Source organism: Diabrotica undecimpunctata, chromosome 2 (assembly GCF_040954645.1).
Source record: "Diabrotica undecimpunctata isolate CICGRU chromosome 2, icDiaUnde3, whole genome shotgun sequence".
Lineage (NCBI taxonomy): Eukaryota > Metazoa > Arthropoda > Insecta > Coleoptera > Chrysomelidae > Diabrotica > Diabrotica undecimpunctata.
In genome coordinates this window covers 110876869-110900622 of record NC_092804.1, presented here as the reverse complement: position 1 = coordinate 110900622, position 23754 = coordinate 110876869, and the positions used below count along the sequence as shown (strand labels likewise).

The following is a 23754-nucleotide window of genomic DNA, read 5'->3' as shown; positions in this document are numbered from 1 at the left end:
CGGATAGAATAATATTACTCCAAATAAATACTCAACCATTTAAAACTAACATACTTCGAATCTATGCTTCGACTGCAGATAGAAAATATGACGATGAAGTCGAGAAGTTGTATGATCTTATCAGAAACGTATTATCAGAAACTTAATAAACACGAAATTTTATATATTATAGGAGACTTCAATGCAAAAATTGGTGAAGGTCGACGAGGTCAGACTGTAGGTCCTTATGGTTAAGACAACCTAACGATCGAGGACAGAGATTGTGTGAATTTTGTAAACATTATGATCATTGCAAACACCTGGTATAAACTACTCAAGCGACGACTATACACTTGGAAAGCCCCATTTGATGATGGCTTGAGGACCCTGAGTCCTCAAGAAATCAAATAGACTATATATACATGTAAATGAACGGCAGATATTGGATCTGATCGTCAACTACTTGTAGCAGATATTAACGAATTCAGCGATAAAAACCAATGTACTTAACTTTGACGATATAAACAAAACATAACATTAAAAAAGAATTTAACAATAGAATAAAAAACATCGGAGAACAAGTAGAAGATCCAGAAGAACTATGGAGTGAATTTAAAAACCAAGTTAACGAAATCTCCACAAACAATGATTATAGAAAAAACTTAATCAAAAAAAAATAAATGGATGACAGACGACATCTTGAAATTAATGGAACAACGTCGACTGATAAAATCTAATGAAACAGAATATAGACACCTGCAGAGAAGAATAAAAAAGGAGATCAAATTACCCAAAGAAAAATGGACGAGAGAAAGGTGCGACGAAGTGGAGGATGTAATATCTAAACACGACTTATTTAATGTGCACAAAAAACTAAAAGAAATGAGTAACATATTTAAAAAACAAGTTCCCTCTGTACTCGTTGACAATAATAACAAAATTATTGTAAATGAGCACGAAATAAGAAAAGAATGGCAGCTGTATATATCAGAGTTGTTTGAAGATAACGTACTGACGGCCCAGAGATTATGAAATGCGAGGTAGAACACGCTATAAATAATTCTAAAATTATAAAAGCTTGTGGCCCAGATGATACACCAACTGAGTTGCTGAAACTAATAGAGGATGATGACATAAAAGTAGTAGTAAGACTTTTTAATTCAATATATAACACCGGAGTGATTCCCACAGATTGACTCAAATCCATCTTTGTCGCAATACCTAAAAAACACAATGCGAGAAAATGCTCAGAATATCGATTAATTAGCCTAATAAGCCACACTCTTAAAATTTTCCTAATACTTCGCAACAGTGAACTACTTAATGTGATCAGATATGCAGACGACACAGTAATTCTGTCAGATAATATTGAAGGTCTTCAAATTCTGCTTGATCGTATTCACGAAGTAGGAGAGGAAATGGACATTAAAATAAACTCAAAACAAAACCAAATTTTTAGTGTTTAGTCGCGACCCACATCCCAATGCAAAGCTTCAATTAAACGGAGTCCAAGTTGAGAAAGTTCACAAAATGACATATTTGGGAAATGTGCAAACGGACCAACTAGATCCAGACATAGAAATAAAACGTTAGAATAGCAATGACTAAAACTACTTTTATGAAAATGAAGTCATTTCTTTGCAATAATCATCTCAGTTTAGAACTAAGACAGAGAATGGTTAAGTGCTATATTTGGACTGTACTTTTGTATAGTGCAGAAGTGTGGACGCTAACAGTATCGATCATGAACAAAATTGAAGCATTTGAAATGTGGGTTCATAGACGAATGCTGAAGATACCTTGGACAGCAAGGAAAACTAATGAAGAAGTACTAAGGAGCGTCAACAAAGATAGAAGAACTGCTAACTACTAGTAAGTTACTTCACTATTTTTGTTACTTTCTACCTGATAGATTTCAAATCCCAACAAAACGCCGGTAGCAGCACAGTTAATAGACCAAACTTTGAAACCTCGTTTGATTGGTTTTAAAGGCATGTACCTACTGTTTCAAACAGCTTCTGCCCTTGAAACCAATCATGCTTTCATCTATTGACAAATTTTGACTGGGGAAAAAAAGGCGTCATGGTATCTTTTGTTTAACGCATCTATCAGAGATCTAACCTTATATAATTTATCAAAATGTGCCTCACCTATTTTTGGTATTTTGATGTTATCATTAAGATGCAAAAATCTTAAAATTTATAAAAATTTGCAATCCTCGAAACAAAAAAATTTCATTACCAGTATAAACGAATTGATGGTAAAATATGAATTCCCATCAACATCAGAATTCCGAGAAATGCTTTTAATTTTTCTTCATTCAAACAAAGTTGAACACCATTTATATAGTAGTATATATTTAACTGCTGTACAATTACTGCAAACATTGGACCTAAGAAGTTTAAAAATATTTTCATGGGTGAAGATACGTCTATCTCAACTCTAGTTCCAAACGGTCTGTCAAAATGAAGTGTAGACATTAGAATAGGGTTTTGGCTATTTTTGGTGAAACCAAAATCGTCACTTCACTCTGAAGAACTACAAGTGCTACAAGTATCATCATTTTCAAAATTGGCGTGTTTATATCGTTTTTCTGTTATATTTTCGAGTAGAATATTTGGATGAGCTATACTGTCATCGTGGTCATAATCACTAATATTTGGAGCTACGCTTGTAGTTTCTTTTTCTCTACCAGTTGTTGTAGAACCACAGAAACTACGGGTGCTAAGTGGTGTACTTGTTGAAATGGCTCTATCATCTTCAGCACCACTATCCCCTCCTATATCTGAATAAACTGATTGATCGTCGAGAATTTCTCCAAAAAGTTGGATCATTATCATTTTAAATTTGAGGGTTATTTTTTTGCTGTTTTGTGAAATTTCTCTTTCAGGATCAAATACATAAAAATAATAAAATTTTGTTAAAAGTACATATCTTATTAATAAGCAAAAATCGTAACCAAACCAAAATGTAACAAATATTCCAATTTATTCACGAAAATAAACACAAAATCTTAGAAAAATATACTCTGTAACTGTCTTGAAATGGTTAAATATGTGGCCTCTTATTACACTTGTAAGCTCTGATGTCATATGTGTTGACTAAGCACTCATATTTGGATACAGATCGTATACAACACCAGACTGCCGCGATAAAATTCGTTTACATAGGAATAAAGACATTGTCACCTGTAAAGTATGTGGTTACATATTTAGCCAGAAAGCGTTTGCGGAGAACAAATTTTGTGTGACCGTTAAAGGGTTAAGTGGATATATGAAGCATATCTACAATACATGGAAGAAAGGATTTAAGTAAAATAATTGAAAGAAGTAAAAAAACATTAAACATATTTTTTATTTTAATTTTTGTAATATCTGATTGTCAATAAATCATCTCATAGCAACAATACATACATTCTCTAAAGTAACAGTTTGATCTACATAATGATGCAAATAACATTTAAAATTAAGCTTTTCTAAAAAATGCAAACGTCCCCAATTTAAAATATTTTTACTCTTTCTCCCCACTTCTTCTTTCTCCTGTCGGGTTAATCCCATAATAACATCTCTTTCATTCGGTTTGAGATCTGTTTCTGACACATGCTTCCTTAGTTCTCTACTCAAACCTGTTCCACAGGTTGCCCAGCTAGCCATGCCACACATTATATCGAAATCAGTTTTTCCCAAATTGTTTTCTTTGAAAAAGTCTTTACCGGTATATGGTACCCATCGACATCGATGATGACAACAAAATGTTAAAATACAGCCACCAACTTTCCAGTTATTTTCTTTTATGTTGCCTAAACTTCTTACAGCTAGATCTGTAGCTTCTCCACAAAGATGCTTAGTAACACCGATTATATTGGAACTGTTGGTTATGACATCAACTTTATCTAAAACAGTAAAATATACGTATAATTGAGTATAGCTTATTGGGTAGAGGTATAACGTAACTAGCATATTCACCACTAACGGGACGGAAGATTACAACGAAAAAGTAAAAGATTTTTTTTACATTAATGGTTTGTAAGATGATAAAAGCTACATTTTAAAATTATTTTTAAATATATAGGGTGTCACAATAAATTTCGTCGTTTCAAAGTTATATTTTTTCTTATAGGATACCCTATATTTTATTGCATTTTCTAATTGTCTGCTAAAAATATGGTATAGTTTCATACGGGTTTCCTATACCCAAGTATAGTGTTCTGAGTTATGCCGACTAAGTGGAAGGTTTTCAAGGATCCAAAAATCTTGTTATAAGAAATTTAAAAAAATATATATTCAATTGAGATTTCCGTCAAAAAAATACGTGCCGATAACGTACTCGCCCAATGCCGCCCCAAACGTTAACACTCCATTGGTGTTAACGATCAACAGTACGAAATAAATGTTTGTTTACTGTATCATAATGACAATTATATCTATTGACTAGACCATTATTGTGAAAAGTAGATTCGTCCGTAAGCAATACATTTAAAAAAAATCACGATATTCCTTAACTTGATAAGTCCATAAACAAAAATTTTAACGTTTATCATAATCCTGTTCTTCATAATTGAGTGTAATACGGATATATTGGTTTGTCTTAAGTATTCTACGTACGTACACTCGTTTGACTGATTTCTAATTCACCCGAAATTTTTCTAGTTTTTGGGTTTTCCGTAACAAAAAGTACGACATCAAGTTTGTTGACGTCACCACTAAATTGTTTATTTTTATTTATCTTTTCGTATGCAATATTACCTTCTTCTTCTTACAGTGCCATATCGCTACGGAAGGTCGGCGACTACCATGCTTATAATATTGTTATACTGATCTCGGTCTTGCGCTACGTGTAGCAATTGGTCCGCTGTCAAACCTGTCCACTGCCGCAAATTCCTCAACCAAGAGAGTTTCTTCCGTCCTATCCATTTCTTTCCTTTTTACTTTTTCCATTTTACCGTTGAGAATTAGCCGAAGGAACTCATATCTTGGTCCTCTGATTATATGTCCAAGATATTCTAGTTTACGCCTCTTAATAACATTTAATAGAGTTCGTTGATGTCCCATTCTTCGAAGAACTTCTTCGTTTCTGGTTCTGCTAGTCCCTGGAATTTTTAGTATCCTTCAATACAACCACATCTCAAACGCCTCGATTTTATTCATGATATCGGCGTTTAAAGTCCAAGTTTCACATCCATACAAAAGTACAGACCACACGTAACATCTTGTAAACTTTTTACGGATTTCCAAATTTAATAGGTTATTGGATAATAGAGGCTTGGATTTTTGAAATGAGTTTCTTGCCTGTTCAATTCTACATCGAATTTCGAAGGATGGATCCAGATTTTGGGTAATCCAACATCCAAGGTATTTGAATCTCTGAACTCTCTGCAGCGGTTGTTGGTTTAATATCAGTTGGGTTGCGCCGATATCCACTTTATTGGTCACCATGTATTCAGTTTTATCGATATTTATCGACAGTCCCCAATTTGTGCATTCCATGTCAACTCTATTGATTAGCTCCTGCAGATCGTCGATGTTTTCAGCTAGAATCACAGTATCGTCGGCGTACCGTATACTGTTAATTATTTCTCCTCCTATGATAATTCCTTTTTGATCTTTTAAAGCTTCCCTAAATAGATTCTCAGAATACACGTTAAAGAGGGTGGGAGACAGTACACAGTCCTGTCTTACGCCTCGTTCAATACTGATTGGCTTTGATTCTCTGTTGTTGGTATTAATAATGGCTGTTTGGTTCCAGTAAAGTTTGGCAATAAGTTTGATGTCTTTCTCATCTAGTTGGATGCTCTGTAAGGCGGTAATTAGTCTGGTATGCTGAACGCGATCAAATGCCTTTTCAAAATCAATGAAGCACATATATACGGGTCTTCTTACCTCCCAACATCGTTGAAGGAGTGTTTGCATAGAAAATAGTGCTTCTCTTGTTCCAAGGCATCTCCGGAACCCGAACTGCTCTTGACTAATTATTTCTTCGCACTTGTTGTTAATTCGGTTTAGAAGAATATGCAACAGTATTTTAACGGCATGGCTCATTAAACTAATGAGTCTACAATCGCTACATTTCTTAACGTTTGGTTTCTTAGGTAGAGGAATAAAGATCGATTTTAACCAGTCCGATGGAATTTCACTGGTATCATATATTTGATAGAAAAGTACAGTGAGTTCTTTTATATTGTCATTTGAGAGTAATTTTAGCCATTCGCTGTATATTTGATCTGGTCCACTGGCTTTGTTGTTTTTGGCTTGGTGTATGGCTTTTTCCACTTCAGCTTTTAAGATTGATGGTCCTGTATTTGCACTTAAGTTAGGTAGTGATCCTCGATCATCCTTAAATAATGCTTTAATGTAGTTTTCCCATTCCTCCATTACTTCGTCTTCTAGGGATAGTGCATGACCTTTATTATTCGTTAATGTTATGGGTGTATTTCTTTTGTGTACTGTAACCAGTACTACGGAATGTATTGAGCAATCTCTCAAAAACTTCCTTTTTTGGGTGTTTTCTATCAGTATACTTTTGAGTATATACTTAAGAAGCCAAGAGACAATTTTCCAAACATTCTCCAATGCAAAGTATCATGTCGACCCTTTCGTATATAGCGCAATCCTTCACATTTAGAAACAATTAAATTTAAAGTTAATAGGTACACGAATGTTTATATTTGTGATAATTATAAGACCGTAATGTCATATAATGGACATAACGAAGGATAGCTGATATAGCTGAGAATGACTGACACTAGATCGACTAAACACATAATGTAGTGACATATAAGATTTCAGGCATGGAAGAATCTAACACAGTGAACTGATGGCATAAAGAGGGTTCCAACAAACTGGATGTTTTGATTCAGGAAATATGATAGACACAACAAGAACAAATAATGGATTGTAATTTTTTGCTGAGCATATATGTTAATACTATCAGGCAGTTTACAGAAAGATTTTTAGATAAGGTAAGTACAAACTCTATATTCCGTTTTTCGTTATATTTTGACAAATTGATATGTATGGCTGTATAATAATAATTGTGGATTAAATGTAAAGAAAATATGTAATTGTATTTTTCTGTTTTTTTTTTTAATTGAATGATAATGATACTGTGTTTTGTAAATTCCCGATATATGGTTGTCATTTTTTTGTTTGAATATCATAATCTTCTTCTTCCTCTTTATAATCAATTCTGCTTGTTCATTGGCGGATTAATACCTCTATGGAAGATTGTCAATCCATCATTTGCGCGGTCGTCCGATACTTCTTCTGTCAATTGGTGATTTATCTCTTGTTATTTTGACTACACGGGTCTCCTCCATTCTGATTATGGGTTTATTTTGTGTCCATTCATTTGTATATTGTACGTTACATTTTCTTCTAGCGTCTTCACTTCTCTTTCGATCTCTCAGCGTATTTCCTGTAATTCTTCTCAGTACTCTCATCTCTGCCGTTTCCCGTAGCCTTTGCGTTGTGGCTGTGTCGGGTCTTGTTTCTGAGGCATAGCTCATTATTGGTCTTACCCTGGCTTTATAAATTCTTGATTTCATCTCAGTATTAATGTGTCTGTTTCGCCATATAGTATTATTAAGGCATCCTGCCAGTCTATTTGCTTTTTGTACTTGATCCCTCACTTCTTTGTCCAGGTGACCATAGCTAGACAGTGTAATTCGCAGGCATTTTATTTTCATTACTTGTTTAATACTGATGCCATCAATTTCTATTTTACATCTGGTTGGTTCTTTGATGACTACTATTGTTTTAGTTTTCTGAGCTGAGATTATCATATTAAATTCTTTTGTTAAATCTGTGGACCAGTCTTTGCAGACTATCTTCTATATTTACAAGTGACTCATTATATGGCCCTATCACGTTACATGCCTCTAGCAGGTAAGTGTCCATTTTCATCTTTTCCGGCATTGACAATGTGGTCCATTTGCAAATTGTAACCACATTATCAGGGGATGGTGAGATATTGTACTAGTTTTGGTTATCACTTTGGTGGTTGTTTGTCGGCTCTTGAGTTTATTGTCGCCAGAACCAGTTTTTGACTTCATAACTACCGTTAATCATTGTTTTGTCTTGTCATGCCTTTTTTGAAAGACTTTCAGTAAATATAGAACCAATGTTCAAATGTGATCTGACCACTCCCTAAAACTATCTATTTATCTCTAAATTGCTGCCCTACCAGAAACCACTAAAAACAATAAACATTTTTGCTTTCATTGTGCAGTTATTTATATAGGTGTTCCAGTATTTAGATTTTTATTTAAAGTTATTCCCAGTTATATCACATTATTCTTATATTGTAAGCTTTTAAAAGGTCCTCTATAATATATTCTGAATGCCTTAAGTAAATACAGGTGTTTATTAAGTATATACCTACAGCCCTTGAATTTTTTTAGATATATTAAAACTTTATTTGAATTATCTTCTGTCATAAATTTGAAAAAAAAAAATAATAATTTCAAAGCTTTAGTTTTCAAATGCTAAAAAATATTTACATAGTTGGCAGCACTGCAGGAATTTTTTAATGACTAATATATCAATTAAAGATGCAGAAATTGATATACTAAGAACTGTTATTGTCATACTAATCTTTAATCCAGATAAGATCGCAACTTCGTACAATCATATAGGCCAATCTCTTTGATATTTTGTGTTTTGAAGACTTAATAAGGAATTATCAAAGTTAGATTAGAATCGTGGACAACTAATAATAAATTAGCCTGTCAAAATCAATTATTTTTAAAAACATGTATTGGTTCCCGAGATGCCCTTAATACTCTTGTGGTAAACATAAATAAAAATTATTCCAGAAACAATTACTTTTCTGCGCTTTTCATAGCCGTAGAAAGTGCATATTTTAATATATAATTCCCTATGTTAAAAGACAAGATGTTGAAATTATCTCACATGCCAAATCAGGTACTCAGCCACAAAAAATTATAAAAATTAAAAAAAATTAATAAGACAATAAAATTAAATAAAACTGAATAAAATTAAATAAAATTAAACAAAAAGTTTATTTTAGAAATTTTATAGTTGTTTATAGAAATGGAAAGTTTTTAATAAAAATTAATTAATATAACCTCCCATTATTCACGATCCTTTTTAGAATATAATAATAATCAAAATGAACTAATTAATTATAAATACAAGATAATACTGAAAATGTATATGATGTACTCGTATAATGTATGAATTGTATAGGTATTATATTTAACAAATTTTAAAATTTACTAAAACATTAAACCAAATTTTTTTTGAAATTTTAGAAAAAAGATTTTTTAAATTTCAAAAAACTTAAATAAGCCGTGTTATTATGAAAAATGTTAAAAATTTAGTTATAAGCAGACATAAAATTTCATAAAACTACATATAGTAAGACGTATTCACTTCTATCGACACTCTCCAAGTGCCACACTTTTTTTTTAATCTATACTTTACTGTTGATTTACACTTATTAAGTTTGAATCATATTCTGTTTAAAACAGTATAATATGCAGATATATACTGAAAATCAAAAATTTGATACCACTATTTGTTATTATTTATAAAGGTTATTATCAAATGGTCTTTAGATTTCTTATTCTAAGTAAGAAATTTGTGTTTACAGTAAACACAACATTCCTAAATTGGGTCACTGTAAAATCCTTGGCAAGTAGTCAAAAAAACCTTGAAAAGAAGAAAAGTAGATGTTACCATCAGAGACAGTAACAAATAACAAATATAGTAACACTCCCAGACCAAGAGGAAGAAGAATTCACTAAAACTGACGAAAACGCAAATAAAACATCAAAACCACCTCCAATATACATCTACGGAGTAATTAAATACAATGAAATGATAAAACAATAGATCTAATAGCAGAAAACACATAATACATCACACAATCCTTAGCAGACAACACGGTAAAGATAAGTTGCGATACACCAGACACATATAGAAAAATAATAAAAAACATGAGGGACAAAAATGTAGTACACCATACTTATCAACCTAAAGAAGAGCGTGCCTATAGAATAGTCACCAAACACCTACACCATACGACAGACATCGATGAAATAAAAACTGAATTAGCAAAAAATGTTCATAAGGTTAGAAATGCGATGAATTGCATAAGTAGAACAACGAAACAACCTTTAAATATATTCTTCGTCGACTTAGAACCAGCAGAAAACAACAAAGACATTTAGAAACTGACAAATCTTCAAAATAGAGCTATACAAGTGAAACCTCCAAAAATAATAAAAGGGATCACCCAATGCATGAGGGTGATCCCTTTTTGAGCAACACAATACGTCAGCCTGCAAAAAAAGTAAAGATACCCCTGCTAGGTGTGCTTTATGTGATGGTGCCCATCCAGCCAACTACAAAGGATGCCAATTCTATCATAACTTACTCAAGCCAAAAAATGCCAACAATCGTATGAATATTCAACAAAACGCTAACAATACAACAACTAGACCTACAATGCGTACAGCAACATCAGTGCCTCTAACCCATTACCCAAAACAATCGCAAGGCAGCTATGCTAATGCAGTAAGAAATGGTACCGAACAACAATCAAACATTAATGACATGATGAACAAATTCTTAGAGGAATTCAAAAACACGTTGAAACAATTACTACAACAAAACAGCATGGTCCTAAACATGCTGACAACGTTTATATCTAAAATTCAATAGCTTCATTAAAATAGCAGAGTGGAATGCCAATGGACTTCCGAAGCACAAAAATGAGGTTAAGTTATTTCTACTACACAACGAAATTGACATTCTGTTAATAAGTGAAAGTCATTTCACAAGTCAAACTTACTTTAAGATATCTCACTACACAACCTATTCCTCAAACCACCCAGACAATACAGCCCACGCTGGATCAGCTATTCTGATAAAAAATACTATTAAACATGCAGAACTACCAAAGTATGCTGAAACTGCTTGCAAGCTACAGTTATCAAAGTCAGTATGAGGTCTTACGAACTAACAGTCGCAGTAGTCTACTGTCCACCCCGATACAACTTAAAGAAAGAAGACTTCAAAAAATTCTTCGAAACTCTAGGACATAAATTTATTGCAGGAAGAGACTTCAACAGCAAACATATATTATTTGGATCTCGTGTCACAACAACTAAAGGCAGAGAACTAGCTTAATACATGAAAACAACTACCACCCTTGTCAACAGGCTCTCCTACATATTGGTCAACGGATCCAAATAAAACACCTGATCTGCTGGATCTATTTATTACTCAGGGCATCTCTCCTAGTTACATGGAGGTCATGCCGAACTATGATCTCTCATCTGACCACTCCCCAATTATAGCAACCATCAGCAGCTTTATAGTCTACAAAACGGCCACACCAAGGCTACACACTGGGAGAACTAACTGGGAAAAATACCGCAGCAAATTAGAGGAAGATATTAGTCTACAAGTAAGCCTCAAAACAACAAGAGAGATAGACGAAACATTAACGCTTTAAACAACACTCTTATAGAGGCTGTACAAAATGCTACATCTGCGAACAATACAGGTAGCAAAGCCTAATACATCCCAGCTGAAATTAAAAAGTTGTTAGATCAAAAAAGGAAAGCTAGGACCAAATGGCACCAAACCCATGCCCCAGCAGACAAGACTACATTAAACAGGCTAAGCAATCAACTAAAATCCAAAATTAAAGAGGCACAAGAACTGTCATTTACAAACTACATAACAAATCTAAACCGGTACGATAACTCAATATGGAAACCGATCAAAAACTCCAAAAAAACCCAAGACTCCGGTACCTCCAATTAGAAACGAACAGGGACCAACACTACATTGGGCCAGAAGTGATGAACAAAAAACAACGCTATTTGCCGAGTACCTAGCTCAAGTATTTACTCCCAACAACGACGCTCCAGATATTGAAATTGAAAGGGACATAAATAACATTCCAGAGAACATACCAGTAATCAGACCACTAACCAAAAATGAAGTTCAACAAGAAATCCAATATTTAAACATTAGAAAAGCTCCTGGGCTGGACAAAATAACACCCAAAATGATGAAGGAACTACCAGATAAAGGAATCTGGTAGTTACTTCTAGAAGAAAACCGCTGAAATAATACTAATCCCAAAATCAGGAAAAAATCCAAACGAGGTTTCATCATATAGGCCAATAAGCCTACTACCAGTCGTATCCAAAATACTTGAAAGGTTACTGTTACAAAAAATTAACTCAGACCCCAATACGGAGGAATGGATACCCAACCACCAATTTGGCTTTCGAAAAAAACACTCGACAATACAGCAGGTTCATAGAATAGTACACACCATAAATTCTGCAATGGAAAGCAAACACTACTGCACAGCTGCTTTTCTAGATGTTAGTCAAGCCTTTGATAAGGTTTGGCACACAGGCCTGATTTTCAAAATCAACAAATATTTACCTATCACGTATCTGAAACTGTTAAAATCCTGTCTGAGTGGGAGAGAATTCCGAACAAAAGTGAATGAAAGTAATTCCAATAATTTTCCTATAAAATCTGGTGTTCCACAGGGCAGCGTTCTTGGACCAATATTATATGTGCTATACACAGCAGATCTTCTTCTTCTTCTTCAGGTGCCATCTCCGCTACGGAGGTTGGCAATCATCATAGCTATTTTAATTTTTGAGGCCGTAGCTCTAAATAGTTGATTTGAGCTGCATCCAAACCATTCTCTCAGGTTATTAAGCCATGAAATTCGTCTTCTTCCGATGCTTCTTCTGCCATCTATTTTTCCTTGCATTATGAGTCGCATTGTGTCTAGATTTAACGTCTAGATTTAACAGCAGATCTACCCTCCACTAATGAAACCATCACTGGCACGTTTGCAGATGATGCTGTCATCCTTGCAGCCGACGAAAATCCAATTATAGCATCTAACATTCTACAGGTACAACTGAATGAAATCGAGACATGGTCTTACAAGTGGAGAATTAAAATGAATGAAACAAAATCAGTCCAAGTGACTTTTACCTTGAGAAGAGACCCGTGTCACCCAGTTTCACTTAACAATATCCAACTTCCCCAATCCTCTAGCACTAAATACCTAGGAATACATCTTGACTCAAAACTCACCTGGAAAGAACATATTCTTAAGAAGCGGAAACAAATTGACCTAAGAATGAAAGATCTAAACTGCTTAGTAGGCAGGAAATCGAAACTGAGCCTTGAAAACAAAATCCTTGTATACAAAACCGTCATAAAACCTATCTGGACGTATGGAATCCAACTCTGAGGATGTGCGAGTAAGTCAAAACAGCCATAATTTAAAGATGCCAATCAAAAATACTCCGAACGATAGCTGATGCACCTTGGCATGTGTCAAACCTAACACTTCATGAAGACCTAAGAATCCAGTTCGTACAGGATATAATCACTAAATACATCACGAAGCACCATGAAGCATTGGAATCGCATAGTAACCCCTTACTTCAACCTCTGCTAGAACACCAAGCCAATAGGAGACTCAAAAGGAACTGGCCAGCTGACTTAAAAACCGGTTAAAGTGGTCTTGTCACTGGAGAAGACCTCACCACGCCAACAGGAGCCCCTTGCTCCGCAGCCAGCAAATTAGCTTATAGAACTTTATTTGTGTTTTGATTGTTAAAGATTGTGTCATAACAAAAAAATAAAAAAAAAAATTCTAAATGACCCAATGTTGGCAACAATAATTATTTTGCATATAAAAACATTGTATTTTCAAACACTGTTTATGATTAAAAAAGTTATAACAAACCTTCGCTCTTACTTGAAAAAGCAAAACACAAATATGGTCAGCATTGCTGACTGTAGAGTTCCTGGAGGAGAGGTGGGTAAACGAAAATATGAAAATTTGTTGTTTGTTAAGGAGACTGAAATTAAGAGAAATTTATAGAAATGTAATCAGAAAACTCTGCAAAGGCTTTAAAGCAAAGAAAGTTATTAATCAATAAAGTGGATATAAAGAAACATGAAATTTGGGAGTTTAGATTTATGTGTAATTGAACTTTTATAATATTAAATTATGTAAAGTTATAAACTATGATATATCTTTAGTTTGAAGTAGATTAAAATGTTTACCTAAAACTATATCTGAAATATCTGCTCTTATCCTACACACTTTATCTGATGTTTTTGCTAATTTATTATCCTTTTTGTGTTTTGGTGAAGCTCTCTCAACAAGCAAAATTTTTGAAGTGTCATCATCTTCTATCATCTTAGCAAGCCAAAAGCTCAACTGTCCCCTACCAGCCCCAAATTCAATATAGCAGGTTTCTGGTTTCATCATTCCGTATTCTTTAATCAAACCAAGAATTGATGATACTTGCTGTAAGTGTTTTTTGGTTTTAGGACCATAGTCAGGTTTGGACATTTCTTCTTCTAGCAAATTGTTTTTTAATTGTTTTTCAGCTAAAATATTAATAAAAGTTAATAAAGTTTGACTATAATCATTTATAAAATTGGTAGTTATTTGATGGAAATTCATCTTTAATAATAAACACAACGTTGTTTTAATTTCAGCAGAATATTGTAAATTTGGCATGTTTCACTATACAACCATTTCTTCAGAAGAGAACTTTTAAACTATTTTCACATAATGAAGATAGTCTAGTGTAAAAAAAACACAATGGCTTAAAATTAGTCAAAACTTGGACTGTATTTTTTATTCTAATCTTATTCCAATATTAACCCTGTATGATGACAAAAATGCAAGCATTTAACAAAAGACTGTAAGTACAAGTTAAAGTTAGTCATTTTGTGTACAGTTGTGCAAAAAAATATTAAAACTTAGCTAAAAATACAATGAATACACCTCAAAGATACCCTCCGCTTGTAACTTCCATAAAATTTAAAATTACTAACAAAAATATCCTTGAACCATATTATTAAGATTTTAAAAATGCAAACTTTAAGGTCATTAATGATTGCTTGGATGCAGTTTTGTGGAATGAGTTGCTGTTGGGGAAGTCTCTACATAAAGTGATGTCATACTCAATCACATCTAAAATGTTCCTTGATAATGCTAAGTCCAATTCTTTATCTGAAACTGCCAATCTGTTTGCATCCCACTTTTTGTCTGTCTACCACAACGTTAATGTAACTCAACATCAAATAGCTGGTAGTGATCAGAATGTTTCTAATTATTCTGATAGCATCTCTGAAGTCTATGAACATCTAACTATTCTGAAAGGTCCAGGTCTTAATGCAGTACCTCTTAACTTATTGAAATACTATAGTTTTGTATTAGCTTGTCTCTTATATTATATATTCAATGATTATTAGTCATTATCATCAGTACATCAGGTCAATTCCCAAGTTACTAGAAATTGAGTTATATAACACCGATTTATAAAAACAGAAATAAGGTTGACATAAAGAACTATCCTCTTGTATCTATATTAAACACTATTCTCAAACTGTTTTAAGCACTATTAATAGAACATATATTATTATTCTTTAGGCACAGAATAACTTCTCAATAATATGGATTTTGCAGTGGCAGATCTACAGAAATCAACCTTCGATATTTTGTTCGTTTAACATAAGCGATGGATACAGGCCGCCTGCTATTTATACAGATTTATCAAAAGCAGTTGATAGAGCTAATCATGAGCTCCTATTAAGTAAACTCGAAAATTTTGGTAACACTGGATCGTTATTAAAATGTTTTGCAGATTATATTACCAATAAAAAATAAAACAAATTGTATATTTTAACAGTATTAAGTCTAATGAAATTTCTATAACATCTAGCGTACCACAGTGATCCCACTTGGGGCCTTTAATTTATTAATGATGTAGTTGAAAGTTTTCATCATTATTTGTCGATGATTTAAAGGTATTTTCAGTAGTAAGTTCATATGAAGATGCTGAACAATTATGAGATGACTAGACTAAACTTCAAAGTTGGTGCATCAATAATGGTATGGAACTGAACACAAGTAATTGTCATTGACACTGATGATGGAATACTTATTCCGAAAACGTTTTGTCTTTTTAACATAGCCCGACGGGGTTTTTTATATACCTTTTTATAAAGGATTTTATTGGAAATTTTTTTTTAATTGGCATGCCATGTGATTTAATCGAACTAATAACCCTTTACTAAGTATATGATTACTGTATTAATACTTCCGATCTTTTATCATAAACTGTAATCAAAGATCTTGGAATATGGCTAGATACCTCGCTAACTTTTTATGAGCACTTTAAGAACATCATTAACCAAGGATTCTCGGATATATCAAAAGGGTTACTTCTGATTTTATATCCATCCAACCACGATACACTTACACACGGTATGCCGATGCACATATTGACATCTCTGTCGCTTGGCGTGACGTCATGTGCGAGGTAAAACTCTACTGCGTCTAATGGTGTTAGTGTAGTTGAAGGTAGAACTTTCAGTTATTTAAAATTATAATAGCTAATTTTTGGGTAGGATATAAAACGAATTTTACAAATATTAGTAGCTATTTTTAAGGATTTGTTCAATATCGATTAGTTAATAAATTATATATTCAAATGACAAATGCTAATATTAATATAAAAATTATTGTTTTTCCACTAATGTATATTCTAACATAATATTCTTATATTTTTTGTACATGCTATATTTTTTCTTACATACTATAATAAATATTCTTACATTTTTATATCAAAAATGAGGTTTTAAAACGCGTTTTATGGTCAGTTTGATCTTATATACCTATTATTGAATGTCTTGAATTAATTGACAAGATTAATTAGGTCCAACTGACCTATTAAATTACTAAGATATTCTAATGACTTTCAAACCTAGGAAAAAGATTAATATTTCATTAAATAAATGTAATACAATAAAATATAAGAGCAAATATAACATGTCCTTCTAATAATACACTATAATATTAAAAAACTTAATACAAAATATAATACATACTTGTTTTTATTCCTATGCGGCGTCGGTTTCCTGAATTAGCTTTCTCTATATATTTTAAAACTACATGGTCATTATTGATTATACATCAAGGAATGTCTTCTTGCATTTTACCAGTGATGTGTTCCAACACTAATGAGAATAAATACGGGCTTAGGACTGAGTACTGACGCAGTTTTACTCTAACATGAAATTTATCTGCCTTTCCTACACCTGTCCTAATACTAGTTGTCACTCCATAATACCTATATTTCACAGCAACACCACTAAACCTTTCGGGAAACTCTACCATATGCTTTCTCAAGATCAATCAATACCACATGAAAGTTTGTTCATTTATTTCTGTATTTTTGTATCAGCTGCCTCATAATGAAAATTGTGGATAGGCCTTGAAAAAACTAAAAACTTATTTTCAGATATTTATTTTTCTTCTCCTATCCGCTTATTAATTATTCTCTACCATATTTTTATATTGTGACCCCATAAGTTGAACGTCGTTTGGTGGACTTCATTCTTGCACCATTAAGTTACCTTATTTTAAAATTTCTTTCTTGTAGTTTTTCTAACTACTTCTCTAATACTAATCTCCATATTATACTGGGACTGCTTTTAGTGCTTTATAAAAATAAAATACTAATATAAAAGATGAGATATATGTTTAGAAGACGGCATGGATAAAAGTTGTAGGTCTACTTTCTAAAATTAGTAAATTTTGTCATCTTTTTCTCCAAGTTTCTTTGAACATTTTTGAAACTTATTTTCCTATTCAGATCCCTCAGTCTTATATAAGTTCTAGTTCTGGCAAAACACAGGACAACCTTATAAAGAACAGTGGCATTTTGTATTTTGGTCATTGTGTTTTCAGCTAATTTGTGAAAAATGTTTACCTCTTTAGATAAAGAATTGCCATGCATTTTTTGAAACTGAGACCCGAGTTTCAATGCTACTTCCCATCACTCATGATTGGGTTGCACGAGAGTACCTCGAGAAAGAGCATCTATCCAATCACGTGCATTTTTTTTTTCTATACATTTACATGTTCCTAGAGAGTAATTGTTTTTTTATTTAAATGCCATGAAGCCTGCTATATATTTTAGTGATTCCTGGCTTACTGTTTCTTTTATTTCAAAATTTTGCAACAACTGTTCTGCTTCATCATCTATAATTTCTTGGAAATAACATGTTGAACAAAAGAACGGTTCTTCAAATTTGGTTAGGTTTGCTAACATTTCGGAGTTAAACATATTTCTGATGTTTCAACATTTGACTTATCACTCAAACTTTGAGAATCCTCGAATATGTCCAACAAACAAGCCTCGTTAGATTCTATGGTAGCTCGGTTCTCTGTAAATATGGCTGCCGAATGTTTTCCCAAAATATACCATAGAAGTCGGTATTTGAAGTCCAGAGGCGAAGGGTGATCATTACTGCCTCCCATCCCTCAAATATACGATAACAATTTTTCAAGGACATCTTGATTGAGCCTGGAAGTTAGTATATACTCCAACTGACATTTTCTTTCTAGATAATCAGTAATTTCTGATAATGATTGACTTGACAGCAAAATTCCTTTTTGAAAAGGAATTAATTCTTTGTGACTGCCTACTCTCATTGTTTGAATGAATATCATCAGTTCATTCAGTAGATTTTTTGAGTTTGAATGCCTGTACCAAAATCATTCCTTCCAGTGCAATTGTGGGTAAATTTAGAACGGGAATTAAATAAAGCAAACCAATTGTTGAACAGTTGGACCATATTGGAGGTTTCTTTCCAAAGGCTATCTTTTGGCATAATACCCTTCTCCCTACAGTTCTGCATGGCTTTTGCTACGGAGTTAGATAAAACTTGCACTGCTGGGCGTACATGTTGACGCATGAATCCTTTAATATTCAAAAGTTGCTGGGTTAATTTATGAGCATATGTTATGTTATGTTTGCATAAAGTAATCAATATTTATCTTTTTGTTATCAATGACGAATCCTTGGTCTATTAAATGATTCCTTGCAAGTTTAATTACATGGGGCACATCAGCAAAAACAAAAACTTTTAACTTGTCATTAGATGAATGAACAAAGTAGCAATTTTTGTTATGTCCAACTTCAAGTTGATTCCACAATGAAATTTGCCCCATAAAGCTCAAAAATAATTTCAATAATTTTTTTTGACATCAGTTGATCAAATTTGTAGTACAAAGGTTGTTTCGAATTTGAAACTAATCCATGAACCATAACTGTCTAACAAGCTTTATGCGGTCCTATTACTTGCTTGTACTTTTTATCGATGTTCATTTTGTTTGATATAAATATTTCATCTGTCATTGACTTCAAAATTGATAGCCCAAGTTTTTAATGTTGAAATACCTGGTAATGGATAATTATTGGCCCTTAAATATCTATAAGCTTTTGGGCTGACACTTCGCAGGGAAATTGCTGAAGCAATGTCTTCTGTGGACCACCAAATCCTCATACTATGGTTTGGTTTTAACAAAATTCTAATTTGACCCGGCGTCAACAGTTTTTTTAAGAGATTTGTATATTTTTGGGCAGTGGTAGATTTTATTTGTTCAATTTCTTTTAAAAGCTGTTTGTTTCGAGTTTTAAGTACCGTTAATTTGTCTTTGAGTTTAAACAATTCTGTACAACATATATATGTGTGTTCAGTTTCATCTGTTCTGAAAGTAAAATATGTCTTTTATTTGAAACTCATGTAAATTTACTTAAAAATTACGTCAATATTAAAATTTTCAATTTACTTTACACTTACTGAGTGGTTGATATGGTTGGCAGTTCGGACTCTTTAGTAATGGTCTGGATCTCTAATGGGTGTGAAGTACTGGCCCCTGTATTTATGATACCTTCCACCTGTTCTCTACGGCTTCTTTTTACAATAACTCTTAAAGTTCCTTCTTCAAATTTTCTCTTTTGTGAAGTATTAAATAAACTGCTAGGTAAATTTAATGTTGGTATAGCATCAGTTTTTAAGAGACGAGCATTCTTTGGACAATAACTGGTAAGACTTTGCCTCATGGTTATTTCAAAACACATTTTATCAAAATGTATTGAGCAAATCGTTGCTGCAAAAAATTTGAAGTACTGAATAATAGACAATTTAAAAAAAATTAAATGTGGTAGTCGACGGACTGCCGACAGAAGTTATGCTGGCACTGAATATAAAAATGAGGATATATTGTATTGAGGGATGAGAATAAAAATAATATTGCTAAAAATAAATAAAATGAAATGAAATTATTATTTGACAATAAATAATACAAAAAGATGAAGAGGAAGGAAAATAATGAAAAAACAAAAGAATAAAAGAAATTGAAGAAGAAGAAACAGTTTATAGTTTACTTATGCCTGTATACAAATAACACACTTTCATTGTGATCAGTGCAGCTCAATGCATCCCTAAAGCAGCAGAAGAAGAAGTAGTTAAAAATATGAAGGTAAACAGAAGAAACAGATTATGAAGAAAATAAGTTGATAAAGTAAATTAAACATTTCAATAAACTTCCGGAAGAAGCATAGCTTCAAAAATATATGTTTCATTTTGCATAAAAAAATATAGGTACTATTTGTTTTTGAGGAGTCTTTCAAAAATCATTTTTTAAAGGAAAACTTAGCATTTCTTAAATGTATTGTCTCCGGCATGCGATTATCCACTACTTTCTAAGTTCATCTTTCTTGGGAAAATGTAGGTATTTTATATCTGTACCATTTGTACACTGATTATAATTTATATATTTAGCTACGGCACAACTAGGCATTGTCAATTATTTCTACCACAACACTATCACAATAACACAATTAAATATATTAAAAATGTAATATTTACTTTATAATAATACTAGAAAGTTGTAACCAAAGATCTAAACAACACATTTACTAATGGATTAAAATGGCAAATCTCGCAGAGTTTCTCACATGTGACGTAATGCGGGCATTGAACCGAATTATGGTTCTATATTTAGCATACCATTGTGTATGTATCGTGCATCAAACCATTAAAGATACTACATTGTATGTTGGTTAGATTTCATCTAGAATATGGCTCTTCAGTGTGGTCTCCCTACTGTCAGATTTATAGTAACAGAATTCAGAATGAGCAACATAAATTCTGATTTATTGTGTTAAAAATTGGCTGGTATTTACATTATGATGATAATTTTAAAGATGCTAAATATGTAAGCCATTGGATACAGCACAAATTGATTTTATTATTTAAATTAGTTAACTCAAAAATTTGCTGTCCTGACATGTTAGCCAACATTAATTTCGCAGTTCCCAACTTCCAGATAAGACACTTGGTTCCATTTACTGTACCAATCTGTAGAACAAATTATGCTTATTACTTCAGTAATCCTAAAATAAAAAAACTGCAAATTAATTTTAGGAACTTGATTTCTCACACAGTTTAAATAAATTCAGGACCATGTCAAATATCACTTGGCATATATTATTATCAATATTATTCTTCTTCTTCTTAACGTGCCATATCAAGTCCCCTTGACGTTGGCGATTAACAAGGCGAAACTGTCTCTGTCTTGAGCTATTCTAAAGAGTTGCTCAGCTTTCCTCATTCCTGTCCACTCCCTGATATTCTTCAACCAAGAGGCTTTCTACCAATTCCTCTGCGTCCTTCGATTTTACCCATCATAATATTATCATTATTAAAAAAAAAAATGGAAGTGCGACAATGGGAATTACTGGCACAAGACCGACAAACATGGAAGGCAGTAAACACGGCAAAGACTCACGAAGAGTTGTAGCGCCATTGATGATGATGATATATTATTATCAGCTATATACTTAGTTGTGTTTCCTTTTTATATTTACTTATATTTGTCTAACATTTTTATTGTTTTATATAATTTAGCTTATAAATTTTTGTTGTTTTAAATCCTTAACTTGTAAATTGTAGGTTTTGTACTTATTTTGTAAAATGGTTTGCCCGTAAACAGATAAATAAATTTTGACAAATTTCAACCTGTTGCATTATTTTAACCCCAGTGTCTATTTGAACATCTGAGTGTCTATGTGAGCACCAATGTGCCCTAGTAAAGAATACCAATCAACTTTAATGCAAGTTTTTATGAATATATTAATAAAAAAATGAAGATCTTTATTAAGTTTAGTATGCACTCAAAAGACCGTTGGCCTAACCACCTGTTACAACATAGGAACTAATCTTGTTTATATCAGTTATAATCTACTGTTAGTTTTAGTTTTATGATTAATGCCTTTTGAAATTACTTGGTACTAAGTATAATTTAAATTGAACTTTGAATACTATAATTATGTTAATATGAAATAATTCAGCATTACCAAATAAAGTTAGATTTTATTATTTAAACTAAACAGAATTTTAAAGCTACTTATATGTTTTCTATTTCTATTTTTTTATTATGATAATTACAATTCTACATATACTAATAAGCCAATCATATGGAAAAGATCTACAAAGTAAATATTTTGAAACTTGTTTGTGTAGGTCAAGTTGCTTTCTGAAATGTGATGTTTACCACTTTACATCAAATATCCAATTTATATGAAATAAAATGTTATTCTTAAGCAGTAATTATTTTCCTTTTACAATTGTGTTTTGAACCAACCTTCAACTACAAGAAACAGAAAACTTCTCGTTTTATGTCTCACACCATTATCTGAACTCACTTGTTTGATTAATATTTTAAGTATATGAATACTTACTGATTTTCTCTTTTATTAATTCCTGATAAATTCCATTCACTTTAGCAATAGTTTTAACTATATCAGCTTCAGAAAATGTAGACAATAAATTGTATGAATTATCCATATCTGCTTCATCACTGCCACAATTATTAATACCCTTTGAAATGTAGGGTGCTGTTGGTTTTGGCCTAGCATTGCATATTTTTAAATGTTTTTTTAAATTATGTGCGTAACATGTATGCTTTCCATCTAATGGGCAAATAATTCGTGTTGGAGAGTCTTTGGTAACTTCAGTTTCAGGTACATCTGAACTAATCTTTTTATGTTCACCGCAATATGCTTCTCCTTCTTTAACGGTCATTTTACAATAACGTTTCTTACGCAGAACAAAAAAACTGCAATGGCAATTATTATTATCATTTTCAGGAACAGTAGCCTCACATTTTTTCTTTCGTTTTGGAGGATGAGGAAGTGCATCCGTTTGTGGAATACTGTCAACATTTATACTGCAATCCATATTTAATTTTTATTAACTCAACAGATTGTTAGTTAGTCCTTCAGTGTTTAATCAGTAATTTCTGTTTCCTACAATTATTTACCATCTCTAGTATACCTACATCAACATTTTAAAATATTTTATACTGTTTCTAAACAAATAACATGCCTCATCAAAAGAGGAGTTTAGAATATCTTGCTATAATATCTTATTTGTGTATTATTCTATATTCTTTGATGATGGTCATGTCCTCAGTCTTCACTATAATTTATGGTTATGTTACATTTTGCGTTTCACTTCACAAACAAATCTTCTTTTAATGATCAAAACTAACTTCTTCTTTGATTACTCTTCTCTTCTCTTATACTCGTGCATCCGTCAGCACACTTTTTTAGTATTGCAGCACATATTGTTCTAAGAAATGCTGCAACACTAAAAACCTTTTGAAGCGAAGCTTCAAGCTTCTCTCTCTGGCGTGTAAAATCAAAGAATAGACGCATATAGAAGAATCTTTTACTGTTATTTTTGAACGTCGGCAAAGGTTGATCGTACGTTAAGAATCGAAGTATTAGTATTATCAAAGAATATATACGTATAAGCGTCTATATTCTTTGATAATACTTTCATAATAAAATGACTTCATCTAATTTTAAAAATATTATTG

At 32.4% G+C, this 23754-nt stretch overlaps 1 protein-coding gene across 1 annotated transcript; it reads right to left on the bottom strand.

Annotated features, from left to right (window-relative positions):
* Window positions 1-3325: 3325 nt before the first annotated feature.
* LOC140434773 (tRNA:m(4)X modification enzyme TRM13 homolog) lies at window positions 3326-23478 on the bottom strand. The gene is made up of 3 exons (XM_072523275.1): window positions 22613-23478; window positions 14067-14396; window positions 3326-3871 (listed from the first exon to the last, which is right to left on the bottom strand). Exons 1-3 carry the CDS (start codon window positions 23109-23111, stop codon window positions 3369-3371), a joined length of 1332 nt encoding a protein of 443 aa, XP_072379376.1. The 5' UTR covers window positions 23112-23478; the 3' UTR covers window positions 3326-3368.
* Between the last annotated feature and the right edge of the window lie 276 nt (window positions 23479-23754).